Source organism: Dermatophagoides pteronyssinus, unplaced genomic scaffold, assembly GCF_027571235.1.
Source record: "Dermatophagoides pteronyssinus isolate colony J.1.1.1.1 unplaced genomic scaffold, Derpt_VIB-CSIC_2022.12 sq0027, whole genome shotgun sequence".
Classification (NCBI taxonomy): domain Eukaryota; kingdom Metazoa; phylum Arthropoda; class Arachnida; order Sarcoptiformes; family Pyroglyphidae; genus Dermatophagoides; species Dermatophagoides pteronyssinus.
In genome coordinates this window covers 278,294-300,954 of record NW_027461551.1, presented here as the reverse complement: position 1 = coordinate 300,954, position 22,661 = coordinate 278,294, and the positions used below count along the sequence as shown (strand labels likewise).

The 22,661-nt window shown below is 30.4% G+C and overlaps 2 protein-coding genes and 1 long non-coding RNA gene across 5 annotated transcripts; 2 read left to right on the top strand and 1 right to left on the bottom strand.

Moving 5' to 3' along the window:
* Positions 1-4,913: 4,913 nt before the first annotated feature.
* On the top strand, positions 4,914-6,513 carry LOC113793845 (cell cycle control protein 50A-like). The gene is given in 4 exon segments (XM_027343922.2): positions 4,914-5,532; positions 5,598-5,731; positions 5,793-6,335; positions 6,337-6,513. Coding segments are annotated over 4 exon segments (1,167 nt in total). The 5' UTR covers positions 4,914-5,219.
* Positions 6,514-6,979: 466 nt separating this feature from the next.
* Shaw (potassium voltage-gated channel shaker cognate w) lies at positions 6,980-22,417 on the bottom strand. 3 transcript variants are annotated; one of them, XM_075823399.1, is made up of 5 exons: positions 20,987-22,417; positions 9,552-10,698; positions 9,135-9,491; positions 7,879-9,039; positions 6,980-7,801 (listed from the first exon to the last, which is right to left on the bottom strand). In XM_075823399.1, the coding sequence occupies exons 2-5, from the start codon at positions 10,333-10,335 to the stop codon at positions 7,425-7,427; spliced, it is 2,679 nt and encodes an 892-aa protein (XP_075679514.1). In that variant the 5' UTR covers positions 10,336-10,698; positions 20,987-22,417; the 3' UTR covers positions 6,980-7,424. The 3 variants fall into 3 exon arrangements, with proteins under 3 accessions (XP_075679514.1, XP_075679512.1, XP_075679515.1); XM_075823397.1 differs by lacking the exon at positions 20,987-22,417 and adding an exon at positions 18,221-18,454; XM_075823400.1 differs by lacking the exon at positions 20,987-22,417 and adding an exon at positions 14,563-14,805.
* On the top strand, positions 15,021-16,023 carry LOC142645891 (uncharacterized). Its single transcript, XR_012846924.1, has 2 exons — positions 15,021-15,764; positions 15,842-16,023. It is a non-coding gene; the product is annotated as an uncharacterized LOC142645891 (long non-coding RNA).
* Positions 22,418-22,661: the final 244 nt, after the last annotated feature.

Here is a 22,661-nt window from a genome sequence, read left to right as displayed (position 1 = left end):
ATGTAGTGTTACAATATGTTCGAGGTCAGCCTTGGCTTTCGAATTATTTAATTAACATTGGAAGTTCGGTTGTCGAACTTCAGAATTGTATTTAAGCATGAACAAAGTTTAATAAAGTTTGACTTATTGTTCTGAGAGTAAGTTTCTTGCTTGCGTGATCTAACTACAACACTCTACTAGACAGCGATTACATTATATGGTGGCAGAGTTCTTTGTCTTTTATGTTGTTACGATCCGGACGAATTATAATGTCTACAAATAATCAAACTAACCAGCCTGCTGGTGACGAACAATCGTCATCTTCTTCGACGTCGCCAATTGTCATTGATCCTAAGTTTGGATGGGTCCAGACTAGACCGAAAATGGAACGCGAAACTATCGAACAGTATGTGAAATATTTCAATTGTGTCGCCCGTGTTAATCGTTGGACTGATGAAGATAAAGTCGATATGTTTGAAGCTTCACTGACACCTGGCTCTCCTGAATTTAATGCTATTGCGGCCCTTGGTCCTGATGACAAATCAACATTTGATAAAATGATTACAGCATTAAAAGAATCGAGTAAGCCTCTTCGTGATTTTCGTGTCCGTGAATATTATCGTTTACAACGTAATAATGGTCAGTCGCTCGATGATTTGGCAAATAAAATAATTAAAAAAGTGGCTGAGTTATATCCCGAGTTCTCAGACGAACATAAAGCTAAATTAGTGCGGGATAAGTTTTATTCGTCCTTGAATGAAGAATTGGTGGTCGCCTTAATTAATTCGTCATCACTGAAGTCTGTTGAAGAGATAAAAGCTCTATCGAAATCGATCGAAATTAATTTGCCAAAAATGAAACAATCGGTCAAACGGGCTTCAAATGATAAAAATGTGCAGAAATGTACGACGTGTAACAAATTGGGACACGTGGCTGCTGTTTGTTGGTCGAAGAACAAACGTGGCAGTAAAAATAATAATGTGGTGCCGGCAACGCCATCTTCGACGCCTTCTTCTTCAATGGCTCCGAATGGAAATTCGAAAAAAACGAATTCGAAAGAAGTTGCGACTATTAATTTATCGAAGTTCGATGTGCCACGTCAGTTTTTGAAAGCAAAAATTGATAAACGCCTTGTTTATTGTTTAATTGATAATGGTGCCAAAATTTCTGTTTTTCCGTTATCGTTTCCTGCTCAAAAACTTGAATCTTCTTCTGTGTTCGCTGCTAATGGTTCTCCAATAAAAATCATGGGCGAAGCGAAAGTGGTACTTAACTTTGGTAGCTGTACTATTGATCATAAAGTACTAATTGGTGATGTTACAAAACCAATGTTGGGTCGCGATTTTATTGTAAAAATATCGGCTACTATTACTGCTGATGATATTATGTATTTTACGTGGGGTGGTAATCATCATCGTGTTAATCTGATTGCGGAAGACCAAATTGGCAACGTCAATGATCATGATCTCTCTGAATCGGAAGTCTGTGCACTGGCGATTGAAAACCTTACGTTGGACAATGGCAATGAAGAATCGAACGATTCTGAAATGGTTGAGGTGGAAATCTTCAATCTTATCGATCAATATAAATCTTTGTTTGAAGGCATTGGTAGAACGGATTTGATAGAACATTGTATCGAACTGAAATCTAATAAGATTGTGAATATTAAACCGTATCCGGTACCTTATGCGTATCGCGATCAAGTTCGAACGATGTTGGCGGAAATGTTGAGCGAGGGCATTATCGAACGGTCATCATCAGAATGGTGTAGCCCTATTTTGGCTTTGAAGAAAAAAGATGGTTCATTACGTTTGGCTATCGATTATCGACGGTTGAACGCTATATCAAAATTTGATGCTCATCCTACGCCAAAAGTGTCGGAAATATTGTGTAATTTGGACCAAGCCAAAATATTTTCGAAGCTGGATTTCAAATCTGGATATTATCAAGTTCCTCTCCGTGTCTGTGATCGTGAAAAAACGGCATTCAGATTCGAAAATAATCTTTACCACTTTCGAGTCATGCCTTTTGGTCTATCGACTGCTGCTCAAACGTTTACCCGATTAGGAAACATGTTGTTCCAATTGCCATTTGTTAAAATCTATATCGACGACGTGATAATCTTTTCTAAAAATATTAATGAACACGTTGGTCATTTACGTCAGGTATTTGAAATATTGAAATCGGCTAAACTGACGTTGAATCGAAAAAAATGCGAGTTTGCAAAACCGCAAATTGAATATTTGGGTTTCGTTATATCTAATGGTACTATTCGTCCGTCACCTGAAAAAACAAGTTGTGTGGAGAAATATCCTGTACCGAAGACTAGAAAAGATCTTAGATCTTTTCTTGGTTTAGTCAATTCCTATCGAAATCTGATTGAAAAATATGCCGATATAACTGCTGATTTGTATGATTTGTTGAAGTCGAATAACCGTTTTGTGTGGAGATCGTGTCATCAAAATGTGTTTGACAATCTGAAAAGATTGATGGTTGCTGAACCTATTGTTCGTATTCCTGATTTGAATCGTGAATTTATTGTACGAACTGATGCTAGTGATAAAGCAATGGCTGGTCTCTTGCAACAAATTGATGATAATGGCAATCGTTATGTGGTTGAGTATTTTTCGAAGAAATATACTGATTGTCAGAGTCGTTATTCCACTATTGAAAAGGAAGCGACTGCTTTAAAAACGGCTATCGATAAATGGGCTATCTATTTAAAAGGGAAACCTTTCAAATTGGAAACGGACCATCGTCCACTTGTTTGGCTCAAAACTATGGCAAATCGTAATAATAAATTGGCGCGTATGGCTATCGATCTTGCTGAATATCAGTTTGAAGTGTCACATGTTCGTGGTGTTGATAATTGTGATGCTGATGCTTTATCTCGTATTGAAATATCTGCTGTTCAGTTTGATGAGCTGTCGTCCGAGCAAAATAATGATGAATTATTGTTTGCTGCTCGTCAAAAAACACCGAAGTCGTTTGTCTCGATTGATAATTTATGGTACTTCAGAAACGCCGGTCGTGATAGATTGTGCATACCACAGTCAAAAGTTAGAGATGTTTTACGTCTTTGTCACGATCAAATGAATCATATTGGCGTTGTTAAATGTTTGGATTTGGTTTACTGTCGTTTCTACTGGCCTAAATGGCGTAATGACGTGAAACAATGGATCTTTAAATGTGAATGTAATTTGAAAAAAGATAATAATCCTAGTCCCGTAAAGTCTCCTTTATCGGTTACGGATATATTGAAATTGGATCCATTCGAAAAAGTTGCTGTCGACATTATGACCTTATCTACAACGAATTCTGGTAATCGTTATTTGTTTACATTACAGGATTATCGTTCAAAATGGATTGAAGCGAAAGCTTCTGCTGATTCATCTGCCGAGCAAGTTATCTTGTGGCTTGACGAAATATGGAGTAGGTTTGGAAAGCCTAAAATATTGGTTTCCGATTGTGGTTCGCAATTCGAGAGTAGAGAATTCCAAACGTATTGTAGTCGTCTGAATATTGTGAATCATAGAACGTCACCTTACCACCATCAATCCAATGGCATGGTGGAGAGGGCACACCGCAGTATTTGGAATCTTCTGCGCGTGGTTGTGTCCGACCAACACAACGATTGGGATGACCATTTATTGTCGGTGCTAAGGTCGTATCGAAACACCATACATGCTGCGCTAGGTATATCACCATATGAAGCTTTGTATTGTCGTCCTCCTAAAATAGAAGCTGATGAACAATTTCCAACGCGTATCGTGTCTCGTAATTTGGATCAATCCAAAGTGAAGAAATATATCGACAGAATGAAGAAAAATTACGACGATCGAAATAAAACTGTCGATGAACCGATTCCTATTGGAGCTAAGGTGCTAGTCAATCATCCCGTCATACAGGTTGGACGCTGTCAAAAGCTTTTACCAAAAAGTAAGGGTCCGTTCGAAGTAGCTGAACAATTATCGTCAAATTCTTATTACGTAAAGGATGGAGATGGACAGCTACTCAAGGTACATCGTGACCAGATAAGGATTACAGGAATGGAAGCGAATCCTCCTAAAATCCGAAAGCGTGGCAGACCTCGTGGGGAGGTGTAGTGTTACAATATGTTCGAGGTCAGCCTTGGCTTTCGAATTATTTAATTAACATTGGAAGTTCGGTTGTCGAACTTCAGAATTGTATTTAAGCATGAACAAAGTTTAATAAAGTTTGACTTATTGTTCTGAGAGTAAGTTTCTTGCTTGCGTGATCTAACTACAACACTCTACTAGACAGCGATTACATTATAATTAAGTAATTTTTTTTAAATTGTAATTTTAACAAACAAATTTTCACTCATTTTCCTTCCTTTTTTCATTCATTCATTATTCAGACAAATTACAAATTACAAATACAGCCAGACAGACTTGATAACAAAAAAAATAATGACTTTGGATGGTTAACCACCACCACCCGATACACACACACAGCATAATGAATTTATATAAATATATTTTGACAAAAAACCCCTTTTTACCCTACAAATCAATCAATCAATCCATATTATTATGATAAATAATCGTTTTAAATTCTTTCATTTTTTTCACATTTTTTTTTGCATTTTGATTTGATTAAATTGATAATCGATAATCAATCAATCAATAATAATAATAATAATAATAATTTTTTTTTTTTGAATCGATAATTAGTAATATATTATTTTTTATTAAATCGTTGCTGACAAGAAAAAAAAACCAATCAATTTTTTTGTTGTTGTTTGTTTGTGTGATGAAATATAACAAATTTTTCTCTTCCCTCCCCCCCCCAAAAATTGGTTGCCATAATGATGATGATTGATATTTTTAATGCAATGTTTTTTTTCTATCACCAACCATTTATATTAATATAAATGGTTGGTTGGTTGGTGATATGGATTGGTTGATGATAATTATATCAAACAGAAATTTTGATTTGTTTGGATATTACCAAACACTTTATTTAACTGATATGCTACTATGGATATTGGTGATTAATGGTGGGACAAAGCAAAAAAAACAAAACAAACATCATCATCGTCTTTATATCCAAAAGGAAAAAATAAAATCACTGTTATCATCAAATGTATGATTTCATATGCAATGTTGTTGCTTTTTACTATAGTGGCAATCGAGTTTGTATGAAGAAAGCGACAACAAAATATTAAAGTTTTTGTTTTTTGTTTTGCTTTTGACCAATCAGTCAGTCACAAAAAAATGGCAAATGATAATGATGATCATGGTCAACCATCAACATCAACAGCATCAACAACAACAAATCAACGAAAAATAAAAAAACATTTACCATTAGTAAATCGTAGTACAAGCGAAATTGTACGAACATATCAAAAAAGATTTGATTCAACAATCGATGATTATAATGATGATGATGATAATCATAATCATAATAATGATAAACGAAAACAACAACAACGATCATTTGATGAAACATTCATCATAGAAGATAATGTTGATGGTAAAATGATCAACTACAATAACAATAATCGAATAAAAACAAATCGACCACCAAGTAAGTTTTGATTGAAAAAAAATGTGAAAATTTTGTTCATTTTTTTCATTTTTTTTTTCCAAAAGATAGCCGCTGGAAACAGCAACGATTACCAGCATGGCAACCAATATTAAAACCAACATCAGTTTTAATATCATTCATTTTGTTTGGTCTTTTTTGTATTGTTATCGGTGTTGTAATGTTTATTTCAAATCAAAAGGTAAGTAATGAAAATTGCTTTTTTTACAAAAAATTTCTTATTTTTTTCAGCAACAACATAGATACAGGAAATTATTATCGATTATACGGATTGTCATCGTATAAATCCAATTACAAATATAAATCAATGTGAATATTGTCGTGATCGTTGGAAATTTAAATGGGAAAATTGTGAATGTTTATTAAATTTTACCATAACCGAATCGATTGATGGACCATTATTTTTATATTATTCATTGAATGGTTTTTATCAAAATCATCGTCGTTATGTTGCATCAATTGATCGACGACAATTAATGGGTGAAAAACGTTCATTAGAACAAATTCGTTCAGATTGTTATCCATATTCGGATATTGATGGTAAAATAATAGCTCCCTGTGGTGCTATTGCTAATTCAATGTTTTCCGATACATTTCAATTACGACGTATTGTTCAAAACAATCATGATGATCAACCAGAAAAGATACATATATGGGAAAAAGATATTAGTTGGCCAACTGATCGTCAAAATCTTTATCAAAATCCATCCGATGATAATTTTCAATCATATGCAAAACCAATAAATTGGTCTCAAAATCTTTATGATGATACTATATTGAATAAACAAAAATGAGGCCGGTTTTGGTTATATTAATGAACATTTTATGGTTTGGATGCGTCCAGCTGCATTTCCAATATTTCGTAAATTATGGGGACGTATTGATTGTCGATCATTGAATAATAATAATAATATTGATCAACTTCCAAAAGGATCATATCAACTATTAATTAATTATGGTTAGTTAGTTTGTTTGTTTGTTCTTTCTTTTCATTAATTTAAATTTGAATCATTTCAGATTATCAAACTGTAACCGATCATTTACGTATATCGAAAAAAGTTATCATATCAAATATGTCATGGATGGGTGGAAAAAATTCATTTCTATCAATACTTTATATGGTTGTTGGCATAATTCTTATACTTATTGCCATAATATTTATAATTATTTTTCCGAAAATAAAATCCAATGATAATATTGATATTTGTCAACAACATAATCATCAAAATTTACCCACCAATTCTGAACAAAATCAACAACAAGAACCAGAAATCAAAAATCATTTTCAATATTATCATTCAACAAGCCAATCATGATTTTAACAATTCGCAACAATTTTTTTTATAATTATTATTTTTTAATTTTCGGTTTTTTACAAGATTTTTATAAAGATTTCATTTGTTTTTTATTTATTCAAATTAAACATCAATTTTCTTTTTCATTTTGTTTTCATTAACAATAAAGAATATATAATTCAACAGCAACAACAACAACAACAGCAAAAAAAAGGGAAAAGGTGTGTGTGGAGAAAAGAAAATACAAGGATTTGTTCATCAGTTCAGTGTGGGTGGATGGGGGGTAGGTGTGATATTTGAGGTGGGGTATATGGCAATAGTGAATTTTATTAAATTTTTGGTCAAATAATTATAAAGATGTAATGAAGATTTTTTTGCCCACGTTTCAATGTGTATGGTGGTAGATGGTGGGTGGTTGAGGTGTACCTTTCTATTGATTGGTTTTATTACACAAATACAGATTTGATTTTTGTTTGTTTGGCAGATTTGAATGATTTTTCGTATGTGCGTATAATCAGTTCTCTGAAAATAATAATTGGTCAGTTTGTTTGTTTTTCGGTCACCCTCCGCATCCCACAATCAATTGGAAACTTTAATCGTTGTTTGTGATGATGATCGTTGTTTCGTAGTTTTTTCGACAATAATTTCCTCATCATTATCATCATCATCATCATTATTGATGTTGTTATGTTCAGATGATCGTCTTTGTTCATCATCATCATCATCATTATTATTTAATGTTAAATTCGATTGATGATTATTCAATGATAATTTTCGATCAAAATTTAATATTTGTTCCGAATGACTATTCATTTCATCATTATCTGAATCATCGATCATTGGCATTGTCATTAATATTGTTTTCTGTGATTGTTGTTGTTCATTTTGCCATCGACTACATTGTTCACATAATGCATTCAATAAATGATTATTTACGGATGTTTGTTGTATGACACCTTTCGAACAAAAAAAAAAAAAAAAAAAGAATTTCTGTTAACAAAAAAATAATAATCAAACTAAAACTTTGACTTACTTGGACTTCGTTGTTTACAATAATAATAATAATCACCAACATTATTATCATTATTGTTAATATTTGAATAATGATTAGGAATTGAATGATTATTCTGTATTGAATGAGCATATGGGATGGGCAGTGAATGATGACGATTTTGTGGATGATGATGACAATTATGATGATGATGATGATGATTATTTGTACCATGTTGAACCTTTGAATTTGTGGTGGTAATCACTGCATTGGTCATTAATGATGATGATGATAATATATTATCCTTGTCAATATCATTATTATTATGTAAATTACTACTAATCGATGTTGTCCATATTGGCTCCGACATTGAGCAATTATTCATACAACAATCAATCGAATTATTTTGATTTTGATTCAAAATTTCATTCGTTGTTGTTGCTATTGTTGTTTGTTGATTATTATTAACAATAATGGATCTATCATCTAATTTGTTGGAAGAAGGCACCGAAGACAATTTGGACAACATACAATTATTCATATTAGATTGTTGGCCTATTATGTTCATTGATATTTGTTGTTGTTGTTGTTGTTGATCATTATTATTAACCTGAGAACAATTTGTATTTATATTCTTTGATGATGATTGTTGTTGTTGTTGATCGGATAAGGATGTAATACTCATACGATTACGTTGTTTGCTTGTGATTTTAGCAGCGGATGTTGTTGTTGATTGGTTTGTATCAAATTTTTTTGAATTATTTTTTATTGTATTCATTGTAGATGTTTGATTTGGATTTGTTAAACTACTTTGTGAATTTATTGATCCAGTACCACTGTTAATTGTTGAACGATTAATTAAACTACCTGGTTGACTGCTACCAATACCGATAGTTTTATTAACACCGGAACCTCTTATAAGGCTACTATTACCACCACCACCACCTGTACCACTGCCGGTAATACCTCTTGTTGATCCAGGACCTTGTGGTAAACGCATTGGTGCACGTAATACACGTGGCTGTTCAAATTGTAATACACGACGACGTTTTTTAGGTAATTTTGCACGTGCTTGTGTATGTGAATAAAACATTGCAAAATTTGAAACAATAACAGGCACAGGTAATGCTATAGTTAATACACCGGCCAATGCACATAATGCACCGACAAACATTCCGGCATAAGTTTTCGGTGCCATATCTCCTATTTTCATTCAAACGACAAAAGAAAACCATTATTCAGCAATTTTATCTAGCAAAGAATTCATTTAAAATTTCCAACAACAGAAAAAAACATACCATAACCAACAGTAGTCATTGTTACTAATGCCCACCATAAACCTAATGGTATTGAATTGAAATCATTTTCTGGATTTGATTGAATACGTTCAGCATAATAAACAAGACTAGCAAATATCACAATACCAAGTATTAGAAAAAATACCAATAATATTAATTCACGGGCACTGGCTTTAAATGTTTGTATGAGTATTTTCAGACCAGCTGAATGACGTGTTAATTTAAATAAACGCATTATCCTTATTATCGATAAAAATTCTAATATATCAGCATTCTCTAATTGTGTATAAATTCTTTGCAATGTAAGATCAATATAGAATGATAATGTTGCCGTTATATCTATCACATTCACTGCACCTGTAAATGGAAAAAAAAATTAAAATCATTATAATTCAAATTGACAAAAAAAAACATTACCTTTAAGAAATTCAACTTTACTTGGTGAACAAGTAAATCTTGTTATAATTTCCATTGTAAACCATGCATTACAAACACATTCAATATAGAAAAATGCCTGATGTGGATTAGTTTGATTTTTATCCAAAACCCATGCTTTAGTTGAATTAGTTGTCATCACAGTTATGTTTCGTATTGATGGTACACGCATATTTGGATGTGTTTTCAAACAAAACGATACAATCGATACACAAATAAAAAATACTGATAATAATCCAACAACTTTTGCTGCATTGGATGAATATGGTTCATCAGTTAATGACCATAATTTTGGTTTTAAACGTTGCCACCATGATAATGTACCATTTAAATAATCTTCTTCCATACCGAATTTTCTAGCAATTTCTTCATCACTTGGTTTTTCTGTATCCAAATCTAAACGATCTAATACGGCTAATGTTTCCTGTGTATCACGATGTTGTGTATATGTTTTCCAACAACAAGGTTCAACTTGATTTGAATCTAAACCCCAAAATTCTAATTCTTCTTCAAACAATGGTCCACATACATCGGTTGGATAATGTAATTTTCCTGTACGATAATAATTTAATATTTGACCAAAAACACCTGGATGACGATCAAAAAAATATTCATCCAATATTGGATCATAATTAGCTAATGCTTCAGTTAAACGTGATAAACGTGTTGCCGGTATTTTTTTCAATGTTGCTTTATATGTTTCATGTCGGATACCGCCAACATTTAATATAACACGATTTTCTTGATCAGCGTTCATAGTCATCATAGTTGTTGATTTATTAGTAGATTATCTATATTTTTATTTTTATTATAAATTATTGATGGTTGTTGATTATTATCAATAACAGCCATTTTAATATGATATTTTATTATTATCATCATCATTATCATTATTGATTTATCCATATTGATCATCTGTATCATTATGTAATAATAATGTTATGTTGAAAAAGAGATTCATTCTATTATCGTTTTTGAGATTATTTTGAACGTCATCTTTGAATATTTTTCATCATTTAGTTGCCGTCGTCGTCGTCGTAATCAACATAAAAAAACCAATCAATCAATCAATCAATCAGGCGAGAACCAAAATTCGTAACCAATTTTTCATGGAAAAGTAATTCAAAATCTAAATAAGAAAACAAACGAGAAAAAAAATTGATTAATTTCTCAAAATGCAAAACGCGTATCAGGTTTCAAAAGAAAAAAAAAACAATAAAATCTGCTTTGTTTGTTTGTTTCACACAATAGGATGCCCAAACAACAAACAAACAAACAAAAAAATGCATCATTGCGTGTCTGTTGTCATGATTATTATTGTGAAAGATGAAAAAAAGATATCAAACAAAAAATTGATATGATGATTTCTTTGAATAAATAGAATAGAAATGAAAAGAAAGAATATTCTCTATTTGTTTGAATATGAAAATGATAACCATGATCATCATAGGAGAGAGCCCAAAAATTCTTTCATATTTGTTTGGTTGTTTGTTTGTAGAATATTCTTTTTCATTATTTGTAGAATTTTTTTTTGGTATTCTTTCGATTTGACATTTTGCAAATACCATCCCATTCAACCGACCAATCAACAACACATATGGAAAAGACATTTTTTTTCAACAACAACAATATCACCATGATGAGAGTATTTGAGGATTCTGGAATATGGAATCGGATATCCCAAAAAAAAATACATAAATAAAGATTTTGTGTGTAAAAAAAGACAGGCAAGCAAGCAGTCAGAATATTCTTTACAAGCAGATGGTTGTTTGTTTGTTTGTCACTCCAACAGAATATTTATTTATTCATATTTTTTTGCATTCAAAGGGGGGAAACACCACCACTCTCTTTTCCCCCAATGATGATTATTTATTTATTTGTCAATCGAATTCAATGGTCTTTTTTTTCTTTCCAATTTCTGGCCAGACTAAATTCATAATTATTGATGACCAGTGGTCATAATTTTGAAACTTAGCATCCCACCAACCAATATTGGGTCAATCAATCAATCAGAGTCAATATCGGCATCATTTTTTCCCTTCCACCCTCAATGCATCAATATTCTTATCACAATGTTGAATAAGGGGGGGCGAAAGGAGGGAAGGATTAATTGAAATGGATAATTCTGTTGCTGTTGTTGATGATGATTCGACGAAAAAAAAACAAACAACAAAAATTCTTTCCATAAAAAAATTCCAATTTTGATCAGGAAAATGTATTCCTTGGAAACTATTTTCAAATTCCGGAAAAAATTCTTTACAATGGACAACAAAAAAAAAGTTCAAATTAAAATGATGATGATGATGACCAAACGATAATGGTGGCCATAAAAAACAACAAAATTTTTTCATTTTTTATTACCAAACTCTATATATGTGTGATCCATCATTATCATCATCATCATCATCGTGTTTTTTTGGGGTAATAAAAGGTTTGGATATTTGAAATGAAAATGAAAATCATTTTCATCATCATCATCATCGTTATGGCCATTAACCAATTCAGTCGTCGTCGTCATCGTCGTCAAATGATTAAACTTTTCAAAATCTGATCAAAATGTTGACAGCAGCAGCAAACGAAAAGTCCACTTTTCTACTAAAAAAAACGATGGACAACAACAGCCAAAACATTGCCGAAATGATGATGATCATTTAACAAGGCTGACTGAAGAAAGAAAAATGGCCTCAGGTTTTCAATCCACCCCCCTTCTTCGATTCATGAAGTCAGGATAATGGTTGTTCATTTTTTTTCTTATATGTTGAAAATTCATTGAAAAACGATATCGATTCGAATTGAAAGAAAGAAAAAGAGAAAAACATTCAAATTCGAATGGCAGTCATCATGTGATAAATGATGATGATGGCGCCAACATTAGTGGAGGAGGGGGAAAATATGAAAAAAATGATGATGATGATGCAAGCTATCAAAACTGTTTTTCAAAAAATTCTTTTCAGTCAAATGAAAAAATGGGGATGCTTTTGAAAAAACGAAGCGAAACAAACTTGATATGGATTCTTTTTTTTTCCATTGAAAAAATCGAAATCGAAAATGAATTTTGTTTTCAAAAAAAGAAAAACATTTTTATCTCGAACCAGAGAATGAAAAATTCTTTTGGCAAAACATTGAATAGTGTTTCGCAAAACTCTGAAAAAAACAAAATCAATTCAATTAGATTGTTGTTGTTAGGCTTCCAAACAAACAAACAGAGATAAAAAGAAACACCCAGCGACTAATCGATACATCAATTTAAAAAATAGACTTTTCTTCGCTGTTTGGTTGTTGCTGGTTGCACATTTAGGTTTTCTCTTGTTTTTTGTTTGTTTGTTTGGACGAACAAAAGAAGAGAATTCTTTTGTTTCAATCAAACAAAACAAAAAAAATTGTCTAAAATGGATGCAATCATCATCAAATGAACAAACCAAAAAACACTAAAATTCAAAAGGAAAAATATTCTTTCATTTGATGACGTTATGATTCTTCTTCTTTTCTTTTGAAATGGATGAAATGCTTTTTCATCATTCGTTTGGAAACAGCATAGCAGCAGCATTTTATCAATTGATGGTGTAATATTTGATTTACTACCAGCATAACTATTATATAACTTTTGATTTTCAAAACAAAAATGTTAATAGAAAATATTCATGTTGTCAATCAATCAATCAATCAATCACAAATTATAAGTCAATCTAGTTAAAGTTTTTCTCTTCAGTCAAAAATGAAAGATTTATCATTTTTTAAAGAAAGAGCAAGAACGTACAGGATTTTGTTTATATTAACCAACGAAAATAGAATATAAACAGAATCATCACCCGAAAAAAGAAATTGTTTATTTTTCTTTTTTTAAAAAAAGTTTTATTTTCAAACAAAATAAAAAAAAAACTTATCTTCAAACACCATTTGTTTGCTTTCGACACCTATTTTCTTTTGGAATCAAAAAGTCTTTTTTTTTTGTTGTTGAAAAATTCATCTTAAACGTGATCAATTTTGAAATGTTTTTTTTTTTTTTTGAAAAGCAGAAATCCGAATTTTGAAAAAATGAATGCAGATTCAAACATGGTTCGAATCAAAACAAACCAGACACAGAGAAACACACACAACCAATTCATAATTCATGTCTGTTCAATGTTTAACAATGTTCCAATTGGAACCTAATTCTGTTTTTCGGTTTTTTTGTGATTCAAAACAAGCGTAATATCTCTTTTGATTCGCTGAAAAACTAGAGTGAAAAAAATTTCATAAATTTTGAAAACTTTTGTTTTTACCCATTTGAAAGAGTTTGATCATTTTTTTCTTCTTCTTTTTTCAAATTGCGTGCGTGCAAAACTTGAAAAAATCGAAACAAAAACAAAATGAAAATCGGAAAATGAAATATTATGCCAAACACACACACACACACAAGGTGATGTATTTGGAATTTTTCGTTTTTGCTTTCTGAATTCTTGAATCCTTGGATTCTTCATCCAGAATAAAATATATTCTATAAATCTTAATTCTATATTCATGGATGATAAGGTTTTTTTGGTTTTTGATTTGAAATGCATTGAAACAAAAAACAAAACAAAACAAAAATCACATTGAATCACTCAAGGAATATTCTGATGTTTTTTTTCTAGTCCCTAAAAAAATATTCTAGAGAATTAATCTAAACAGAATATTCTGTGTTGTGGACTCAAGAAGCAAAGAAAAAAAACCGTACAATATTAAGCAAAACAAAAAACAAACAAATCAATATTCTCTACATGGAATGAAACAGGAAAAAATTATCATCATATGTAGAATAATATGGTCACTTTTTTTATGTATGTATGTATGTATCTTCAAAGTGAATTGCATTTACTAATAAATTTTCTTTTCTCTTGGACAACCGAATAAAGATTCTGTTTCTGGAACACATTCAGCCACCATAGTGATATGTGAAGGAAGAAAAAAACAAAATTTATGGTTTACTTTTATTTTATTACCGAAATTGTTTGTTTGTTTTTTGTTCACTTACTTATGTGTGTGATCAGATGATGACGAATAATGAATGAATATTGTTATCAATATCAACATTTTTATTTTGTTTCGTTGTTTCGCTGGGATCCTTATTCGAGTGAAAAAACAAAACGAAAAACACTTTATTTCGATTGAACAATATACCAATGATTATCACAAATGAAAGGGATTTTTTTGTATGAGTTTCTTTATCTTTGAATTGAAAAAATTTTCCAAAAAACTTCAAAAAAAAAAATTTTGATAACGATTCGAACGATACCGAAACAAACATTCGAATCGTTCGAATGGGAACAACAACAACAAAAAAAACTATTTCAACACAATACGATCGTAATAAGGTTGAAATTGTCGAATCGAATGTTTTTTTGTTTTTGTTGATGATTCGATTCGAATCGAATAATTTTCCAAATGAATTTATAATGAAATTTTTTTGTTTTTTGTTTTTGATTTCGACTGAAAATTAATCAAATTATCATTAACAAACAAGCAAACAACGATGACGATGATGAAGAAATTCTTTTCGTGATTTCATTATCCATTTTTTTTCATCATCCGGATGTGATGATGTTTAACAACCAACTAACTAATCAACTAGATAATACTATCCATTCCATTTATTTTGACTCAATCAATCTGGATTCACATTCGATGATGATGACGATTTTTTGTTTCCATGATTTTAATCGAAATTTAATTAAAAACAAAATACAAACAACAAACAAACAAGCAACAAAGTATTATCATTAAAATCTCTCTCTGTTCCTGAAACACGCAAACCATCATCATGTTCATCATCATCATCATCATCAACATTTCAAAAATAAAACATCAATGAAAATTCGACGAAAATCTAATTTGACAACATGGCCAAAAAACCACCCACTCACTCACTCAATCCATGTCCAAAATCAATCTGTTGTTTGCTTGTTTATCCAATTCATTTTAATCAGATTATTAATCAGACAAACAAGTAATGATGGAAGGAAAAAAAACTGAACAAATTTTTCATTCTTCATGTTGTTTTTTCAAGGTATATTTAAATTCGACTCCAGGATGCTCTTTTGGATGATCGAAAACTAACTCTATAAATGAAAAATATATTTTGGTCGACTATTTTGACATTATCAAGACCAACAAAACAAAGTCCGAACATCATTTGGGATGTATTCCGAATCAAAACATTTTCATTTCGATTCTTGGGTAAGTGCATTTCAAATGGAAAAAAGAAGTTCAATTAGTAAATTTAGTTTGTTTTTTTTTTTTGAAAAAAATGACAGCACAAAAAGTGAAATGAACAAACAAACAAACAAACAACCGATTAAATTCATGTTGAAAGCATCATCTTCATCATTTGATTTACCGATGATTTTTTTTTCTTCTTCAACAACAACCGAAAAACAGAGAAAAAAATTAACTGAAACTGACATTTATTTCGTTATTCGGATGTTGTTGTTTTGTTTTTTTTCCAAACAACAAAAAAAAAACATCCAAATTCAAAATTGAAAAATGTTCATTCAACCATATAGAGACAGGGAAGCAAAAAAAAAAGACTCAAAAAATCAACGAACCATATGTGTGTGTGGAGAGATGCTTCTCGAAAAGAATCTACAGCAAAAAAAAAAAATCCGCATCAATTTCAAATTTTTCTTTTTCCTCAATTTGTGTATGTGTGTGCCGGGATAGGATGTTTAAATTTTGTAAAGTTGTTGTTTTTTTTTCACTGATTGAAATTTTAATTTTTCAATTCAATCAATATTGCAAGCAAGACAAAATCCAATTTCTTGTTGTTTTTCCTCTATTTCGACAACAACAACAACATCCATCAAATTTCTCATTCAAACAAAAAAATCTGTAACAAAACTTTGGTAAAGTTTTGACAAGCCTGTTACACACACATACACACACACATCCTTTATTATGATAAACTTTTATCATCATCATCATCAGTTTTGAATAACAACAACAACAATAATAATGTCTTAAGATTTTCTGTCATTTTCATCTTCTCTTGATTCTTCTCCTTTCACTGTTCATCATCTGGAATTCAATCACACGAATATTTTATCAAATGTTATCCTCAAAAAAAGATGTTCTTCCTTCTTCATTCATCTTTCGATCATCAAATTGATTCGATTTATGAATATAATTTTATCTTGTGTTTTTATCTTGTCCATAGAAACTTGTCATGTTTACGCTTTTATAAGTTTGTTTGTTTTTCCTCTCTATCTCACACACACACACACACTTTTCATTCATTCATTCATTCATTTTTGGGGTTTCATATTTCATCCATATAGTCAAACATCCCAACAACAGAATCAATTTTTTTTTTTCGTAAAATCATTTTTCATAATAATCTAAACAAAATTATAATACTTGTAGATTTTTTGCATTCAAAGTATGTAATTTCAATTTTGGTTTGTTTTTGGAAAAAAATTTTGTTTGTTTTTCCTGTTCCAAAGTGAAAAAACAGGCCAGAATTTTTTCCAGTTTCCTTTTATTTGTATAGGCAAAAAACAAACTGAAAAAAAAATTCTGGTACACAAAACGAGAGCCTCAAAGAAAATTTCTGAAAAACCAGAGAAACAAACGACTAAATAAATAATCAATGGATTATTAAAATTTCAAATGAAAAAAATTGAATTTTCAATTTTTGATGCAACGAAAAAAAAAGAAAAGAAAAGATTTACATTTTACCATTTATATGATAATTTTTGGTTTTGTTTTGGCTTTGTTTCTTCATTCCATAAACCAAAACCTTAAGGATTTTGCCGACTGAATGAATCACTCATTTCTCCATCTCTCTCTCTCTCTCTCTATCTCTCTGGTTATATTCAATTCTCATCAAGAATGGAATGTGTATAAATGATTTACATTTCAAAACAAAAACAACAAAACAACCAAAAACATTCAAAACACGAAGCGTGTAAGATTGAAGAGATGAAAGTTTTCAACTTTCAAATTTCTACAATGATGCAAATTTTTGTTTTTCCTTCCCTCTCTCTCTCCTTTTTACAAGGAAAAAAAACCCGAAACTTTAAAATTATTTTTTGGCCTAAGGAATCAAAAAAAAAAAGTTTTTTTTGTCTGGGCTGTCTCTGACTGAATTTCAATTCCAAAATTCAGACCCAGACCAACAAACGAAAACATGGCTAACATCTAATTAATTTTGGGTAGAATATTCTTTGGAAATAATCTTTTGCAAGAAAAAAAACAGCAAACAAGATGTTAACCATCATTTTGGTCACCATTTGTAAGTTAATTTAATAAAAGAAAATGAAATGACAGAAACTGGTCAACTGTTAATGGACTGGACTGAAAATGAATGACAAGCAAACAAGAAAGTAAGTAAGCAAGTAACCAAGAAAAATCAAATCAAATCAAACCCTATTTGGGTAAAAATAGTAAGTTTTCATCGACAAAACGAAACTAAATTATTATGTCATCAAAACATCGAAACATTGACAAATGAATTGATTGAATTGAGTAGAAACAGAAACAGAATTTCTCTTTTTTTTTGCTTACAAAGTAAAATAATTACATTCTGTATGCATACACAGAATAATTATTTCATTTCATTTTTGCCACAAATTGACCTTTTTTTTGTGGAAAATTTTCTGGAAATTAAATAAAAAATGTAATGCAGTGAAGCTTACTGTTTTGTTACTGTTGTTGTTTTAGATTTCAGGGGAAGTTGCTGAACATTGCACTTTTTTTTCGTTGTTGTTGTTGTTGTTGATATTCCGGAAAAGTTTCCCTGGAATCATATTTGTAATGATTTCTTTTTTTTCGGTTTGCTAATTAGTTATTAGTTATTTGCTGACGTTATGAATGATGATGATGATGATGCTGATTGTATGATTAGAGAATTGCCAATTTACTTTATAAATGAATGAATAAAAATCATTTCCAGAAACTTTTTCCTGTCACTGATCAATTCTGAATATACACGAGGAAATGGGGGGAGGAAAAAAAATAGAAATTTCCAAGAAAATTGTCACATATCGATTGCCAGGAAATATTTTCTTTTTTTTAATGGTGATTTTTTTTGGTTGAAAATTTTCCCGAAAATTGATGACTCATCGTTATAAATTTTTTTGTTTGTTTACGGGAAGTTGCTGAACATTTTGAAAACTATCGATAATCCGCAAACAAAAAAAAATCATTGACTGACTTTTTAATTTGTTTGTTTCGAGAATTTAAAAAAAAAATTTTGTTTACAAAACTTCCAATGATGATAATGGTGAATTTTGACAGCAAATCAACACATCAATATTTTTTTTTCGATTTGACTTGGCTATTTTGCTTCACCAAAGAAAAAAAAATAGAAGAAGAAGAAGCTATTTTCATATGTGGATCAAAATAGAAAAAAATAGATTTGGTTTAATTAAAAAAAACAATGATAAGCCCTGGATAATAATAAAAAAAAGCCAAACAACAACAATGATTATGGTGTAAAAGATGATGCTAAAAAAATCATGAGATGTGGATCGAAATAGACAAACAGCTACAGCAACATCATCAACTTTTTTTTTATTCCAAGCCCAGAAAAAAAAAACAATAATAATAACATCGTCCAAACCAAAAATTTTCATTATGATGATGATGATGATATTTTTCCACCATCATCATCATCTTATAATGTCTTTTTTTCGTTATCTTAACAACAACAAGAAAGAAAGAAAGAAAATGGCAAAGAAATCCACATTGGATAACTTCTTTTTTTTTTGGTCGATTCTTGATTCTCTCGTCGTCGTTCGTCGTCGTTTTGCTTTGTTTTTTCATTATCACTTGGATTCTTATTATGTGTTTTTTTTGCTTGTGTGTGATAAGAAACGTTGTGTTTGGTTTTCTTCTCATTTTCAATGGTTTATCACTCGAACAAAAAAAAATGTGAGAGAAAATTCTAGCCCAAGATAAAGTTTGGAATCAATTAAAGAATTCTAGTAGCAGATGGATGGATGGATGGATAAAAGATGCGTGTGTGAGAAAAAAAAACAATGAAAAAAATTTTGTAGTTTTTTTCTGTTTCACAACCAAAACACATCACATCACATCTCTTTGCATCAACAACATTCTGGTGGTAATGTCTATCCAAAAAAAAAAAAAAAAAAATTGTTTAATCAAATATTTTGGTCGGTTGGTTAGGTCGATGGGGTAAATGTTTATCTTTCGAGATAAAAAAAAATTTGAAAATTTTGAAAAATTAATTAAATTTAAGAAATTTTGAATTTTTAAATTTTTTTTTTAATAGAGAGAGAGAGAGAGAGAGAGAGAGAGAGAGAGAGAATTACTGAGATGGAAATTTTTTTGGAATTTTCTGATGCAAACTATTCATATATTCCATACATGAATGAATAACGAATTATAATTGCCAAACAAAGAAGGAAAAAAAAGTTTTTTGTTTTTTGGAAACAAATTATCATCATTCGCGAAAATTTTTTTTTCTCGTTCTCTCAATTCTAATCATCATCATAAACATGACTATTTCAACTCATTTTGCTGAAACAATTCATTCATTCATTTTGTATGTGAAAATAGGAACAAAAACTGCCAACTTTTTTTTCGTTCGTTCGTTTGTTGTTGTAACAATTTGATACACGATCATTTTAGAGAAACATTAACTATTTATAAACACTGTATATATTTGCCACAATGAGTTTGATTTCATTCATTTTTGAATGAAAAAACACCATTGATGATTGGAGACAATTGAACTCAGAAATGGAACTTTTTTGGGGGAGGAGGAAGGGGGATGAAATGCACCATTTTAAATATGGTGGATGATGGTGGGCGTTCGTTTGTTCGTTTGTTTTCCATTTTTTTTTCCAATTGGAAAACAATGAGTTTTATCGGATGATTTTATTTTATTTTGCGGCTATTTTAACATCAATATGAATGATTATGTATACAGAATGATGATTGATTTGTTTTGATTTTCGTTCGTTGGAATATTCTTTTCCAAAAAAAAAATCCCTAAAAATCCTAAAATAATCGATCATCGAAAAAGCGAAAACATTTTTTCTCACTCTCTCTCTCTTCATAGTGGCGATAAATGAAATGTAACAAGTTTTTTTTTTTGTTTTTGGACCGAAGAAAAAGTTTTTCCATTTGATTTTCACACACACACATTTGACGATGATCAATCAATCAATCATTCAATTGGGTAAAAATAGCGGGAAAAAATTCTTTGAATTCAAAGTTAATGTTGTAGAAATTATCATCATTATATAATGACAAATGAATTTGATAAAAGTGTTTGTTTGATTTTTCTACGTTTGAAATATTCAAATTCAAAGAATTTTTGGCTGTGTTGTGTCGAAATAGAGAAATTCCATTGTGTTTACATAACCAGAATATTCTTCTTTTGGTGAAAATTTTATTTATGTGTGTGTGAAAAACTAGATTTTGATAATGATTACCTTTTTTTTTCTTCTTCTTCTTCTTCACTGTTTGTTTTTGGATTCTTGATTCTTGAACAAACAAACCAGACAAAATCAACAGAATTTTTTTGTTTTGTTTCTTTTTCAATGTTTAATGGAATCAATCGGTTGAAATAGTCGACTATGATGATGACGATAATGGATGTAAACAAAAAAACAAGAGAAACACACACACACACGAACAACAAACACTTATTGATTGATAAATTGAGCAAAAAGTTAATGTAAAAAAAATTCTATAAAATCAAAATCGATTTGAAGTGAACAGAAAAACAGAAAAAAATCGATCAAAACAAACATTATCGATCAATCAATCATCATTATATATTGAACTAATTTACTCACTCACACACAAACAAAATATATACACAAAATGATTCATTAATGTCGAAATAGTTTCGAATATTGGTTGTGGTAATATTCGAATATATCCTTCACTATTCGAATGTTTTTTGTGTTCGAAATGATATTTTTTCCAATCTTTTTCTTCGTTGTTGTTGTTGTTGACAATTATAATGATCTTCATATCAAAAATGACGGTAAAAATCGATCGATTGATTGATTGATTAATTGATTTTTCGATTGATAAAAGAATCAAGATTTCTCATCAATCAATGATTTTTTTTTCTCGAGTGGTTGATTGACATGATCAATTCAACAGCAAACGCAAAATTCAATTTTTTTTTCAAAATTTCCAAATTTAAAATTCACATCACTTTCAACAAATCATCATCATCACCAGAATCAACAATTCTTGTTATTTTGTTTCGGAATGAATCGAACCGTGAGAGCAGAGAATCAACCAGAATATTGAATGAAGAAACAATTTAACAACAAACAACAACAGTGAGTGAATGAAACAACCACAAAATAACAAGTTTTTTTTTGCAATTTAAAAATTCAAATTCGTGATTCTCTTGTTTGATCTGATTTTTTTTTCGTTGTTTCTCTTCACTGGTTACACACGCACTCAACAAATCAAATGAAAATCAGTTGATTCACAACGAAAAAAAACCAGATCATCATCGGTTACTGTTGATGAATTTCTGTTGTAAAATCAGCAAAATCAGCAATAAACATTTTTTTTTTAGTTTCGATGATGTTGTTGCTTCGATGATCATCACATCATCAACCTAGTAGTCGTCGTCGTCGTCGTCGGTAAGTATAAATTTGAAATTTTCATTTTCATTTTTTCGGTCGTAATCTTCGTTTTTCATCACACATAGATTGAAATCAGCAGATGTTGATGGTCGATCTGGAACAGAATGGTAGGAATTTTTTTATTATGATCAACAAAAAAAATTGATCTAGTCTTTTTTTATGATCTTTTTGTTATTTAGTTAGTTTGACGATCATGATGAAGATTTTTTTTTTGAAATTTTTTTATCATCTGGCCATTCTATTCCAGTACTATTTCATCATTTAAATATATTCAACACACACACACACGCATACACCGCTGGTGTTATAATGATGATTCTGGAATAGAATCACATACGGCAGACAGAATATAGTGTGTGTGTGTGAGAGAGAGAAAGAATATTCTGTCTGTATCCCAAAGAATGAGATTCCATTGAATTAGCAGGCGCAAACTGTTCTCAATATGGTATATAATTGTGTGTATGTTTTCAATTCATTCATTCATTCATTCTTT

Bases quoted from the DNA above. Each gene is read 5' to 3' on its own strand.
- Shaw (XM_075823399.1), bottom strand. From the start codon at position 10,335: ATGATGACTATGAACGCTGATCAAGAAAATCGTGTTATATTAAATGTT. The intron at 9,492-9,551 runs GTAATGTTTTTT...TTCCATTTACAG, and splicing joins TAAAGTTGAATTTCTTAAAG to GTGCAGTGAATGTGATAGAT. The intron at 7,802-7,878 runs GTAAGTCAAAGT...TTTGTTCGAAAG, and splicing joins TTGTAAACAACGAAGTCCAA to GTGTCATACAACAAACATCC.